This window comes from Eublepharis macularius, chromosome 7 (assembly GCF_028583425.1).
Source record: "Eublepharis macularius isolate TG4126 chromosome 7, MPM_Emac_v1.0, whole genome shotgun sequence".
Lineage (NCBI taxonomy): Eukaryota > Metazoa > Chordata > Lepidosauria > Squamata > Eublepharidae > Eublepharis > Eublepharis macularius.
In genome coordinates, this window is record NC_072796.1 from 59,133,093 (window position 1) to 59,147,021 (window position 13,929).

General features: G+C 40.8%; 1 protein-coding gene across 1 annotated transcript in view; it reads left to right on the forward strand.

Annotated features, from left to right (window-relative positions):
• Window positions 1-13,929, forward strand: part of LOC129333929 (protein-glutamine gamma-glutamyltransferase 5-like) — a 39,932-nt gene that overhangs the window by 18,125 nt on the left and 7,878 nt on the right. The window contains exons 8-13 of the mRNA XM_054985867.1: window positions 914-1,017; window positions 2,183-2,425; window positions 2,522-2,848; window positions 3,815-3,975; window positions 5,946-6,079; window positions 8,036-8,095. Of these exons, the coding sequence (XP_054841842.1) occupies window positions 914-1,017; window positions 2,183-2,425; window positions 2,522-2,848; window positions 3,815-3,975; window positions 5,946-6,079; window positions 8,036-8,095 (1,029 nt within the window). The remainder of the gene's footprint in view (window positions 1-913; window positions 1,018-2,182; window positions 2,426-2,521; window positions 2,849-3,814; window positions 3,976-5,945; window positions 6,080-8,035; window positions 8,096-13,929) is intronic.

Here is a 13,929-nt window from a genome sequence, read left to right on the forward strand (position 1 = left end):
TCAGGGCCTGGCAAACCTAAGCCCATTGGACAGAGATTCAGTGCAGTCCTAAGACCACTTTTCTGGGAGTAGAACTGCTTAGGTTTGCTTTCATGATAGCTTTCATAAAGCTTATCCAAGGAGTTGCTAGGAGGTCTTGAAAAAGCCAAGTATTCACATCTGAAACTTTAAAAACATTACTACGTTTGTTTATTTCTCAGTCAATCAGCTTCTCATAGTGGAGCAATAAAGATAATATATTTTGACTTTTTTCTGTGTCATTGTTACACATTTGGAACTCCAATATTATGTTAGAATTGCATTGTTTTTGTTACTAAGGATGGTCTAATTTTTATATTGGTGTTCTATACATGACAGGTGAGGTCTGATGATACCAATCCTCCTGATCACTTCCATGTGTGACCATGGGACCAAGGATGACAGCCCACATGGCTTCCTCATCCACCTACTATACCTGACCCTCTCAAACAGCGCTCACTATGCACGAGGGGCATGCATTCATGCATGCATGTATACATAAAATCCAATGAGCAGAGGCTCATTTCATCTTGTTATTTTTAGTAAACTTCAGGAATCAACAGTGAAATCTCACCCTGTAAATATTAAATTGTATGTATGTAAATTTTGAGTGAATGTTACATTTCTGCATTGAAGCAAGGCATGCATGCCAGTGTGTGGAGAGGTAAGATGTAGTCTGCACCTCTCCCCAGTCTTTGTCCCACAAATGGAAATGATGGTAATTCATTTTGTTCACCCCAGCTGAAGATTCCTACCCAAAATCTTCCATAGTTTCTCCAGGATATTTTGTACAGGTTTGTTTAATATGTTTGACTCCTCCTAGTTTGGATTCTAGAAAATGTGGCTTGTGTCTGGTCATTGCCTTATGGAACATCTGCACTTTTATGTCCTACAGGAGGTACCATTGCTGGAATGAATCTTGGATGGCCCGAAAAGACATAAATCAATCTGGTGCTGACTGGCAATATCTGGATCCAACACCTATAGAGACTAGTAAAGGTACATGCAGCTTCTACTGCTATCTAGAGATAGTCATATAAAACATGGGACTGTGTGCGGTTTAATAATATGGAAGAAATATGTGCACTAGGAAAGTGTTTGAAGTGCAGATATGATTTAAGGTTTATCATGGTCTTGGAATTAATCCTTATATCTAACAGCCAAAGGATGGCCCGTACATGGATACCCAGCAGCCATGGATACCTTTAGGGCTATGCAGTCTCAGGGAAACTTAGGATGCCCTCCCAGTGAGTCTTCATGGATCCTTATCTAGTGCTTATCCCAACTGCTACTGTCCAATGGTGTTAGGCATAAAATCCACGTGCATGGTTCCATATAGTCCCTGATGATTCACACCATTTTGAGGGTTATGTATAGACTTGCATTCATATAGCAGCATTGGTTCTATCAGACATGCAAAAAGATCTCTGGATCTTTTTTTAAAAAAAATTTAATGCTTAACAGTGCAATCCTAAGAAGAGTTACTCCAGTCCAAGCCCTTTGATTTCAATGGGCTTTGACCAGAGTAACTCTGTTTAGGATTGTACAGTTAGTCTCCTACTGCAGCAAATAAAATTCCAGTTGGCTCAGAATGAATACTGTAATCCAGTGAAATTACTGCCAGGTTTCTATCAATAAATCACATCAGCACTGCTTCTTCTTGTGCTGCTAGGATAATATTAGAAGTTCAACACCAGGCATAAGGAGCCATTGCTGTGGTTACTCCCTATGCTAGTCATTATCAGTCTTCCAAATTCTGAGTAAAATTTGGCATGGAGAAGAGCTACTGTATGGCCTCCTGCCACTAGTCAACAATTTGTCACATTATCCCAGTAGCTCAGGGGGTGCTTCAGTGGTGCTTCTATGTCTCTGATTTCTGCAGTTTCATTTGCCAGATAAAAATATGAAGCATCTGGTGAACCACCAACATGGCTGGTGAACTCTATTCAGTTTGGTGTGTCAAGTTGAGCACAATATTAAGACCCTGGTAGCTATCTCCAAAGTCTGATGACTTTAATAGCGGGAAACAGAACAAACTCAAATTCTTTGGGCTAAATCCTGCGTGCTGTCAGGTCTATTGTTAAGATAAATATGAACTGTTAAGGACAACAGTGGCCATTATACAAGATATTGATGAATAATAAGCATTTTTTTTAAACCTTAGGGTCAGTGTGCAGTGGTCCTATTTGGGTCAAAAGCATTAGAGAGGGAGATGTGGATACTGACTCTGATGGTCCTCATGTATTTGGACTGCTAAATGCAAGGAATACTGCCTGGGTTTCCCAAGGCAGAGGTAAGAAGATAAAACTTCATTGTGAAACCTGGCCTTGTGGACAATGCATCAGCACCAAGAGTGCTGGTAGTGATTTACGGGAGGATATCACTGATGCTTACAAGTATGAATTAGGTAATAATGAATTAATTTTACTAGAAAAATTAAAGTTTAAATTGTTAGAATAAAATAAGTAATGGTTAATAAAATTTCAATTTTTCTCCTCTCCAGGCTCTATGCAGGAGAAAAAAGCTTTTTATAAAGCCTGCAGAAAAATTAATTCTCGGTATCTAAATGCTCCCAATTCTGAGATAGACAAAGATTTAGCATCTCAAAGAAACAAAGGTCTGAAGGACACTGGGATTACAATGAAGTTTAAGATGGCTAATTGTCCCTTCTATGGTCAAGATGTACAAATGAACTGGGTGCTTAAAAACTTGTGCAATGAAGCCAAAGACAGGAAATTCAACCTTTGTGCTCAGGCAATGATGTACAATGGATATTCACTCGATCAGTTTTGGAAAGACAGTGTACATGTCACACTTGGCCCAAAGGAAGGTAAGATGCATATTGCAGAAGACCAAATGTATGTAGGAAAATAAATGATTGTTACAATTTAAATAATTTGAAACTGCTAAATGAAGTTTTGCTATTTGTTTTATATGTGAAAACTGTTCACAAATATACAGAAGTAGAAAGCCTCCTTTCTAAATAACTGGTTAATCCTGAAGAGTCTAGTAGCACCTTTAAGACTAACCAACTTTACTGTAGCATAAGCTTTCAAGAATCACAGTTCTCTTTGTCCTAGTTGCTTTAGTATCATGTGTTAAAACACCCTAATAGTTCTTTATTTTTCAGTTTCCAAAAAAAATGCTTTATTGGAGCAATATGGTAAATTGGGTTAATGGAATAAGTCCATGGAATGGATCTCTTCCCCTCCCTCCCTGCAGCCTTCTGCATAAGTTGCTCCTGAAAGTCAGAGGACCCCTGGGGACAGATTGGCCTGTGGGCAGAGGAGGGCTACAGCAAGAAGGGGGAATGGAAAGCAAATGCCCTTCCTTAGACTTGTGCAAGCCTTGGAATTTTCATGGGAGTCAGGGTATTTGAGACATCAGGAGTGGGGTGGGGGAGGAGGCTACAGGGGAGCTGCCATGAGAAAGGTGTTCTGTAAAATTCATGTGTGATTGGATTGAATCCCACCTAAATTTTATTTTTTTCCAACGCTCGCATTCTAAAGACTAAAAGGAGGTATCACTGATTTATGGAACCTACATTTACGCAAATTTGAACAGATTGCCTCTTGTGACAGATGTGTTCTCTAAAAAGAAGGCATTCTCCTTGTTCCATGTGTGGATTTTTGCAAACCGCTTCCTTGTGATAATTTAGCAGCGCACACTGTGATTGCTGAGGATCTGTAATTAATGATCAACTCCACAGAATATAAAAAGATCTAGTAAAATCTTTGCCTGTAAAGATGCAGATGCTTGTACATACTTTTTGTCACTCAAAATATTTGTCTTACAGTAAAGACAATCCTGATAACAATACCATATGACGACTATGGATCTTACCTTTGCGATCATAACATTATGAGGGTGGTCGCTGTCTCAATGCCAGAACGGAAAGGAGAAGTCATGATGGGGGAGAGAGATGTCTTAATTGACAGCCTCCCTGTTAAGATACAGGTAAAATTCTTTTTTTAAATTTAGGAGCTTTATATAATAAAAAGATACAATTACCCAACAATTAACAGATAAAAATAACAGAAAAAATAAAGGAAAACTATATAAACTTAAAGGAAGCTTCCAATTTTCTTCATGACAAATAGTAGTATTTTCAAATTTTCTCTTACTCTATGTTAAAAATAAAAGCTCTCTTTTTTCGAATGTTCACATTAGAGGCAAGCACAAACTGAAATATAAACCAAAATTTGTCACGAACTGGGCCAGTTTGTGGTTCACGAACCGACGGTTCATCAGAGCCCATTTCTGATGAACCACCACGAACTTTAGGCCGTTCATTTAGTTCGTTTTTGATTCATCACTGCAGACAGCTTGGAGCCGATTAATCAGTTTCCTAGGCAACAGGAGGGATGGGCTTTCTGCAGCCTTGGAAGTGACCTTCTGTTGCCCTGGAAGTGACATTATCACAAACCAAATGAACTGGTTCGTGAATGGGGGCAAGTTCATGAAAGTTCGTGGTTCATGAAATGCGATGAACCACAAACTGCATGGTCTGGTATTTTCCTGATTCATGTCCACCTCTAGTCCACATTCTTCATCCATAAATCTACAAGTCATCAAATTATGTTTGTCTATTTCATATTAAAAGGCTATGAAGGGTTTCCATTGAGCAATAAATGAACTTATTGTCTTCTCTCTAATCAGTGAAGTAAGTTTTGCCATTATTGCAAGTTCCAGCACCTTTATCAACCATACCTCTATAAGTAGGCAGTGTTGGACTCTTCCAGTTTTGTGCATATAATAGTCTCGTTACGGTAATCATATATAAGAACCGAGTTCCATAACTTCTTTCCAACTGTACACCCATCATTCCCAACAAGAACGTTTCTGGTTTCAATTGTTTTTTAATCTTTAAAATCTTCTGAATCAATAGTTGTATTTGTGTCCAATTTTTTAAAAACTTTCTTACAAGTCCACCACATACGGTAAAAAGATTCTTCATATTGATTACATTTCCAGCATATATTCTAAGTCCCCTTGTACATTCTAGCCAATTTCTCAGGAGTCATACAGCAACAATACATCATCTTAGGATCTTCATAAGACTGGAGCTTAATATAAATTTTAACCCTTTTAACCACATATTTTCCCATTGTCCATTAATATATCATATCCAAAATTTTAGCCCATTTAATCATACATTCTTTCACTTGCTCTTCTTCTGTCTCAAATGATGAAGATAAAAATTCTAAGGGCTGTTCCAGATACACTGCAGTTTCAGTTATATGATAAAGGGAGCTAGACTTACAAAAGCTTAAACTCTGGAAATATTGTTGGTCTTTAAGATGCTACTGGACTGAAATCTTGCTCCACTATGAGGAAGGAGGTCCAGTCATAGACTGACAGTATAATGTGTAGTTTGGCTCTTGGTTTTTCTGTTTTCCAGCATATGGATTAAATAGACCTGAAGCAGGTATTTCATTTTTTAACAGCATCATAAAAGGAGTTCTAAAGGTGTGTTTCATTTTACCAAATGTTCATGCTAATTAGTATGGTTTGAATCTTAATAACAGAAGAAGGGTAAACTCATCCAGTTCCCTTCCTCACTACAGACCCCCTAACCCCCATGGTTTCTTTTCTGTGAGCATCCACTGTCATTCAGCAATACCTCTTCAGGGGTCACAGAGAGCTGCTGGGGAAAAGAGTAGGCAGGATAGAATGTCAATAAGACCGGAGGCTATGATTTTGTTTCTGTCTGTGAGTTTCTTCATCCATGGTGGTCTTTGATACACAGTGCTTTCCTATGGTGCTGTTCAGCTCGCTGAAAGACACTGGTCTTTCATGAATAGAATACTGTAATAGCAGAGGAGCACTTTTAGCAGTGGAACACTACCTCATAGAATCCAAGCCCAAGTCTATAATTTGGGATTTGGGGACAATGAAAAAATTAGTGCCCCTTCATGTTGTACTAGATTTTAGACCATCCTCGGATGAATGCACCATGCTCTGCAGAAGTCATCTTCTCCAATCCACTCAAAGAGGACCTGAAGAGCTGCATGCTGCACCTAGAAGGTTATGGGCTTATCGGTGAACCAACAGCTACTGAGTAAGTTAAACTAGAAAGATTAGTTTGAACATATGCTGCGGTGACACATGGCTCTTCTTTTCTTTCTCAAATATCTCTACCAGGTATGAAATTCCTTTCATAATTTAAGAAAAACACGTAAGAAATTGGCTGGAAAGCACAGACACTCAACCAAGATTCATTGAATAATTAGTTATGACATTCATATCAAACAATATTTCCCTAATTCTGGGATAGAAGTAACCTTGAATACTCTGATGGATGACCTTGTTTCCCATGCTTTTTAACATGTACATGAAACCACTGGGAGATACTATCAGGGGATTTGGAGCAATGTGCCACCATCATACAGATGATACCCAGTTTGCTCTGTGCAAGTCCTGAATAGACATGGGCACAAATGGGAAAAAAACCCGAACACCCTATTCATCATTTGTTGCCATCCACAAACAACGAACATGGACGAACACGAGCTGTTCCCAGACATGTTCATTGTTCATTGTTCGTGGGGGCCAGAACCACCCCAACCCCCCCACTTAGCCCCCCTCCCCTCAAAACCACTTACCTGGCCCTTTAAAGATCCCTTTAAACTATCAGCTGGCAGGTGGCAGGGGGGGATCTCCCCTGCCACCTGCCAGCTGATAGTTTAAAGGGCCCTGTCCTGGCAAAAACAGCAATGTCTGCTGGCAGCTACTTTGAGGGGTTACCAACTGACCTTCCCAATGTCAAATACCCACAAAATTTGCAGGGGACATAGTCCTCACTGTTCTCTGAAGACCCCCCAAGTTTCGGAGAGATTGCACCCCAGAAAAGGCATGATCCATAGGTCTCCCCGGTGGCTGTCATTTTCTCTTCACAGTGGCAAAAACAGAACTCTCTGCTGGAAGTACTTTGAAGGGTTAAAGCCAGAAGGAAAGGCAGAAGGAGTTCAGACAGAGTTCAGTCCCTCCCTCCAGTTGCCAAGGGGATTGAATGCAGATGCCAGACTGTCTAGCTTGATGCACATCTGCGGAAGGCAATGAACGAGGCTTGCAATGACCACCTGTTCATTTAGGATGGGGCATCATGAACAGCTTATTTGCGAACAGCAGATTGGGCTGTTCGTGGGTTTTTTCTGTTCGTAATGCTGTTCGTGCCCATGTCTAGTCCTGAACAGATGCCTGAAGATGGTAACAGAAGGGATGAGGGCCAATAAACTGAAGCTCAGTCCAGACATGACTGAGGTGCTGCTGGTCAATCACAAAGTTGCTTGAGTACTGAGGAATCAGCCTGTTCTGGAGGGGATTTTTACTCCCTGTAAAGGCACAAGTTCATAACTTGGGCATACTGCTAGATCCTGGAGTACAGTTGGAGACCCAGATCTCCTCAGAGGCATGCACTGCCTTTTATCAGCTTTAGCTGATATACCAGTTATGGCTTATAAAATAAAACTGATTTTAAAAAAAATGGCCATAGTATTCTATGCTCTGATTACATCCAAGTCAGATTACTGAAATGTGTTTTATATGGCTGCCTTTGGTCCAGAAACATCAGCTTGTCCGAAATGCAGCAGTCAGGCTAATGTCAGGAGGAGTAGGGGTACAGGGATCATATCAGCCCAATGCCGAAAGTTGTCCACTGCCAGCTCATTTGTTTCCAAGCACAATTCAAAGTTTTGGTTCTCACCTTTAAATCTGTAAACTGCTTTGGGCCAGGATACTTGAAGGAGTGCCTTTTCCTGTATTGACCTGCTCCCTGTGCCTCCACCATCTGAGGTGAATCAGTGGGCAGCCAGAGATAGGGCTTCTTCAGTAGTGGCACCTTGCTTTTAAAATGCCCCTTCCATGTTTCCTGACAAAATAATTTCTGGTCACCTTGGACAGATTCCTGAAGAGGCAGAATATTTTTTTTCTAAATAAATACACAAAGAATAAGTGGTTATAGTCACAAATATTTTTAATACCTATCTACATTCTTTCTCCTTTATCTTTTCTGCAGATTGGGAACACTGCCTGCTAATCATATGGCACAAACTTGTGTGGAGTTTACTCTCTACAGGTATGGCAGACACCACTTCATGGCCAGTGTCAGCTGTGACAAGTTTTGTAACTGCAAAGGATATGTCAGCATAGACATGGGCAATCCACCGACAACCTCTGGAGAAGGAGGTGCATAAGAAACATAAACCAAGTGGATTCCAGGAGAGATATTTTACTTGGCATTGCATTTACATGACAAAACAAGTTTATTCAGGTATAGAACTTTCATTAGTGTGGTCTTTACTGCCAATGAAATTACCCATTGGTTACCTTACTTCAAGCCAACAACTGATTTGTTAGGAAAACTTGGTCAATGTGTAAAAACAGCAACTGCAGATCACCATTATTGATTGTGGTTCAAGAAAGTTGAGCAAAAACACAGAGTAATATTGATACAAATTTCTGATAGAAGTCTCTGAGAAGAATATTGTCTTCGGCTTTTGAAAAGTTGCCCATGATGTGATAATGTTTGATTATTGCAGTAAATGTTTGAACATATTTTCATTTTCATTTCATTTAAGAATATGATTAAATCTGAAATTGTGTGCATGTTCCTCCATTGTAAATGACTAAGAGGGTTTCTGCATGTTTGACAGATCCACCAATGTATTTTTCAAGTCCAGAAGCAAATGTTAACTAGAAAATTTATCTAAGTCTCCACTTCCAGTGTGACTACTTGCTGATTTTACTTTGTTGTAGTTTTGACAGTTTTAGTACTGAGAACCCCTGATATACTAGCATTACTGTCTGAACTGAAAAAGGATCAAACCCCAAAGCACAACGCCACTGCACGGCAGTGACCCACATAAACCATATTATATCGTAAGAAGAAAGTAAAGGTGCTACATGATGGAATCAGTGGGCAAATTATAGGGATGTACACTTGTATAAAAACTAAATAAAAATGAAATTAAAAGCCCCATTTATTCCTTTCACTTAGATAATAAAAACAAAAAGGAAAACCAAACAATGAATAAATGAGCTATTAGATGTATTATTTTTCTCTGGTGCTTGGATGGCTGCCTTAGACAGCTCTGGCGCAGTTCAGCCTTGGATGGCAGAAATTCAGAAGACACTGTCACATTTCTAACCTCTATTTTATTCTTAGAGCAACTTTGTAAGATGGATGAGAGGGTGAGAGAGAGGTACTGGCCCAAAGTCATCCAATAAGGTTATGGCTGTGTAGGGAATCAGACCACCCTTTGACTAAAGGCCAAATGAAAAAAGACTGCCATCTCCAGGTTTGCCCAAGGGACACAATTTTGTCTACTAGAGAAAGCCATTTAAGAGCACTACAGGCCCCAATTCTGGTTGTGACTACTGCAGTGTGAGAGGAGGGGGCTCTTGTGTTTTCATCTTATAGTACTGTTCCAACCCAAATGCAACTATGCCCCCTCTACTACCTCAGGTCAGAAGAACAGTATAGGGTGGCAGTGGGAAGGCAAGAGCCTCTTTGCTTGTGCTGTGGTGGTCTCAACCAAACGTGGCCCCCTGTGGTACTCTTAAATAACTTTGCCAGCACTAAAAAATGTAGGCCCATTTCCTAACCAAATCCGTGGGTGATGTCTTGTCTAGTTTGGCCCTTAGTCATCTGGAATGGAGATCGAGTTATACATTCCTGTTACTCTGGGAAAGAATATGAGTTGATTGCAAGAGAAGGCATACATAGAAAACAATGCATGTGTGAATTTTGGTTGGCAAAGAGGTGCCTTGAGAAAAGAAGCTCTGGGGATTTCCAGGTGCCACTTTTGCTTTGGAGTGGTTACTGCTTGCTTTGTATGGACATTTGTGCACCAACTGTACAAGTACTAATAAAATTGTACTCAATTGTACAAGTATTAATAAAATAGATTATTAAAACAACACTACAAGTCTCCAGTGCTTTCTTTCCAATGGAAACAATAATTGAAAATGTTGTCCATGGTTCCCAACTGGTAAAGGCAGGGATAATAAGAAAAAAGTACTTTCAGACAGTAGTTTTTTTACAGGTCTGTGATTGCCCTTCTATTTCTGTTTATCTCACAGTATCATTTTCACAATTTTGTATTGGTTTCTTATACATCATATTCTTCTCTGTGGCGTGCCAGATATAATAGGGCCATGAATAATTTCATTTCCTTTCTTATCTGATAAAATAAATTCATTCAGTTTTCTGCATTATAATTAGAAACATCATGATGAGAAAAATGACCCCCCTCCCAAAGCCATGTTTCAGGTAAAATTGTATGCTGCACATACACATGGGTGACCTCATTTAGAAATTAAAAGCGGGAGGCTAGGCACACCTGAGGACAATGAAAATCTGAGAAATGCCCATCATAATGAGCAAGACAAATTTTTCATTCTGATCACAGTGCATTTGGGGTGATTGTTCCACATGGCAAGTTTTATGTGGAACTTCCCTGTGTGTGTGTCCTCTCTTCCTTTTCAAACTGTTCAGTTTGTGCCCCCCTTTTTTGCACTGACACTGTTGCAATGGAATGATCAAGCACAATCCCTTTGTGTATGTGCTATATTACTGTATCTCCTAATTAGTTACTACCCTTAGTTACTGTCTCTTAATTAGTTACTGCCACTGGCAAATCATCTTTGCTTACATATCTGGATTTTAATTTGTTTCTGTGTTTGACTTTTTGTCTTCATTGACTGTGCTGCCCTTCCTTCTCTTTCTGAATTACAGATAGTAGCTAAAGAATTCAGCATAGCTATGATCATGGCCGATCGCTGGACTAAGGAGATGTAGCTTTGGAAAGTTATTGTTGAGGTTCTTCGAAGTACCTTTACATTGCTCTGTTGTCCTGTTCTGTTATACTCATTATGTCAGGATCAAATTATTACAGTGCATAAATTACATTCAGATAAAGTGTGAGTGAGCAGTGTGTGGGTGGGTGGGTGAGTGGGTGGGTGCGGGTTACGGTTAATACTGAGGCAAATTCTGCTTAAGAATCACCTAAGCAGCAATAAATCATATTCATGCAAAGAAATGCTTTTATAGTTACACTAATTGGTGAATCATTAATCATGAACTTTTGAATAGACCCATGCTGTATATCATGTGCCACTCAGGGGTCCTGCTGTTATTTCTGCCATGTACCACAACCTGGTTTTAGATTTTAAAAATATTATATTTTTCATAATCTTTGCAAAGCTTCTTTTATCTCTCTTTTAATTTGTTTTCAGTTATTAAATTGGCAAATCTGCTTAATTTCACTAGGCCTTACTCTGCATGCTGCATCCAGCACTGTCCTACAGCTCTGTCCAGAAGAGGATAATAGAACATTCCTAACCACATTTCATTACATTGTCTCTAACATATAGCTTTCTCTTTCAGTTTCAGATTGAATGGAATGATTATACTGCAATTTGACAAAGGAAACACTGCATATTTGATGGATTAGTTATTCCGAATAGAATAAAATAGAATAGAACAGAATATGCTCAATGGTTTCTTGTTTTGTATATAGAAAAAGAACCTACATCTGGAGTGTGATTACTCAAAAGAAATCTCAGATTACTAATTTCCAAGGCAGACTTGTGTTTCAAGATAGTATGAGGCCTTCATATGTTTTAATAATATGATCTTTTTGACTAACTATGGACATCCTGGAGAGCATAAACAATACTTGTAGGCTGTTCTCCACATCTTATTCCTGAACACAACTGATTTGTGAGGGTGTGATTGAAATGCCTTGAGTTTTGTAGTAATTTAGCAGAGGAGAACAATGTAGATTGCTTTGAGTTCCCATTGAGGATGAGAAAGTCAGTGTATGAATGCAGTAAATTAAATAATTAAACAGGCTTGGCTCCAACTATCCCATGCAGAATGAAAATAGTGTTTGGTATTATTTCATCCAGGGATAAATGCTGTGACTAGACCTGGGTACGAACAGAAAAAAAAAATGAATGTGGTGTTCGTTGTTTGTTGCCATCCACGAACAACGAACACTGACGAACATGATCCTGTCACAAACATGTTCGTTGTTTGTGGGGGCCAGCAGGCTCTCCTCCAGCCATCAAGATCCCTACTGCACCACTTCCAGAAACCCTACCCGAGCAGGCAGCAGGAAATGTACTCCAGAGCCTGGCAGCAGCCCTTGAACTTGAAGGGGTAGAGCCCTACCACACCACTCCCAGAAACATTACCTGAGCAGACAGCAGAAAAGGTACCAATAATAAATAATAGCTTGGCTCCAGAGCCTGGCAGCAGCCCTGGAACCTGAACAGGTAGATCCCTATCCCACCACACAAAGAAAATTCAAGCTCCAATGCACTCACCCTGTCTCTGTAACAGCAGCTGTCTCTCCCTGAAAGCCGGAGCTGGGAGCCCCCCTCCTCCCTGGTCTTTTCCTATTGTAACAAATCTGGAGCTCCAGTCCACACTTGGAAGGAAGACCTGCCCATCAAGCTAAATTGGGCTTAGATTAGGGTTTTCAGGGCAACATCAGGAGTTCAGACAGAGTTCAGACAATCCCTGCCTAAGTTGCCAAGGGCATTGATTGCAGGTGCCAGACTATCTGGCTTGATGAACAGCAACGAACAGCAATGAACGAGGCTTGCAACATTTAGAATGGGGCCTCATTTAGAATGGGGCCTCATGAACAGCTTGTTCGCGAACAGCAGATTGGGCTGTTTGTGGGTTTTTTTAGTTCGTATTGCTGTTCGTGCCCATCTCTAGCTGTGACCACTTCTGCCAGGTCCCTAGTTCTAGCTTTTATCCCATTTGCAGTTTCCATGCTTTTAGATAGGGTTGCCAGCTGTCTGGTATTGTTCCAGACCATCAGGTATTTCCACAGATTGTCTGGAAAAAAAACCCTGACAAAATACCGGACATATAAATGTCTGGCATTTTTAGCAGTGGCTGGCAACAGTCAAGGAAAGGCAGGAAATCTGCTGGGGGCCATTAAGTTCACAACGATTGTTCATAGGTCCACCCAGCAGAAGCAGAGAGGAGTGGGGCTTGAATTCTGCCTTCATCCCTCCCTCCTCCCCCTTGTGTTTGCAAGAGTAGCCAAACTGCAGCATGCTACAGCACATGGCCACAGGGAAGCATGTGAACATGCTCCTGCTTGCCATCAGTGTCATAACCATATGCAGTGCAGGTGGCTGCTGTGTTGCTTGCATCCCTACCTCCTGAGCTAATGGCATTCCTGAGGCAAGTGGAGGCAGGAAGAGTTGCCTATACCAGGGCCAAGAGGGGCTGTCCTGTCCCCACTTTACCCTACTGGTGCTCTGGCTACTTTTGCCACTCTGCACCCCTCAAGAGGGATATGCCTGTGTTCATTCAGTTCTGTAAGCCTGGAGATTTGTGGATCTACAACTGCAGCAAGAGCAGCAACTAATGCAAAATTCCAGTCCTCACCAAAGAATCAAAGTTTCTGGTGCTTATGTGTTTAATTATTTTTCCCTCCCTCATCCCTGCTTGTGTCTTTTTTTCTGCTCTATGCTTGGGAGTGGACACAAGACTGAGATTACTCAGTGAGTGTGTCTTACCCTCCCCCGATCCTTCCATCTCACTTCTGGACACACACACACACAAAATCCCACCCCCTTCAGGCTTGGCAGAAAGAGCTGCAACCATAAAAGAAACAAAGAACAAAATAGGTGTTGCCAAAAAGATTGTGGTTTTCTCCCTCCCCCGGCCCAGTCTTTGTTGATGTTTAAAGTCAGACATTGAGCTGTGTGGAAACTCCTTTGGGTAGCCTTGTGGGAGGCAAAAAGCATTAGCCCTAGGGTTCCCATTCCTCGGGTGGGGGTTGGGATCCCCTGCTCCCAGCCTCTGCCCCCTCCCCACCTCTCATCTGGCTGGTGGGGAGGAAAGGCATGGGAATGGAGCAAGAACCCCCCAGACCACAC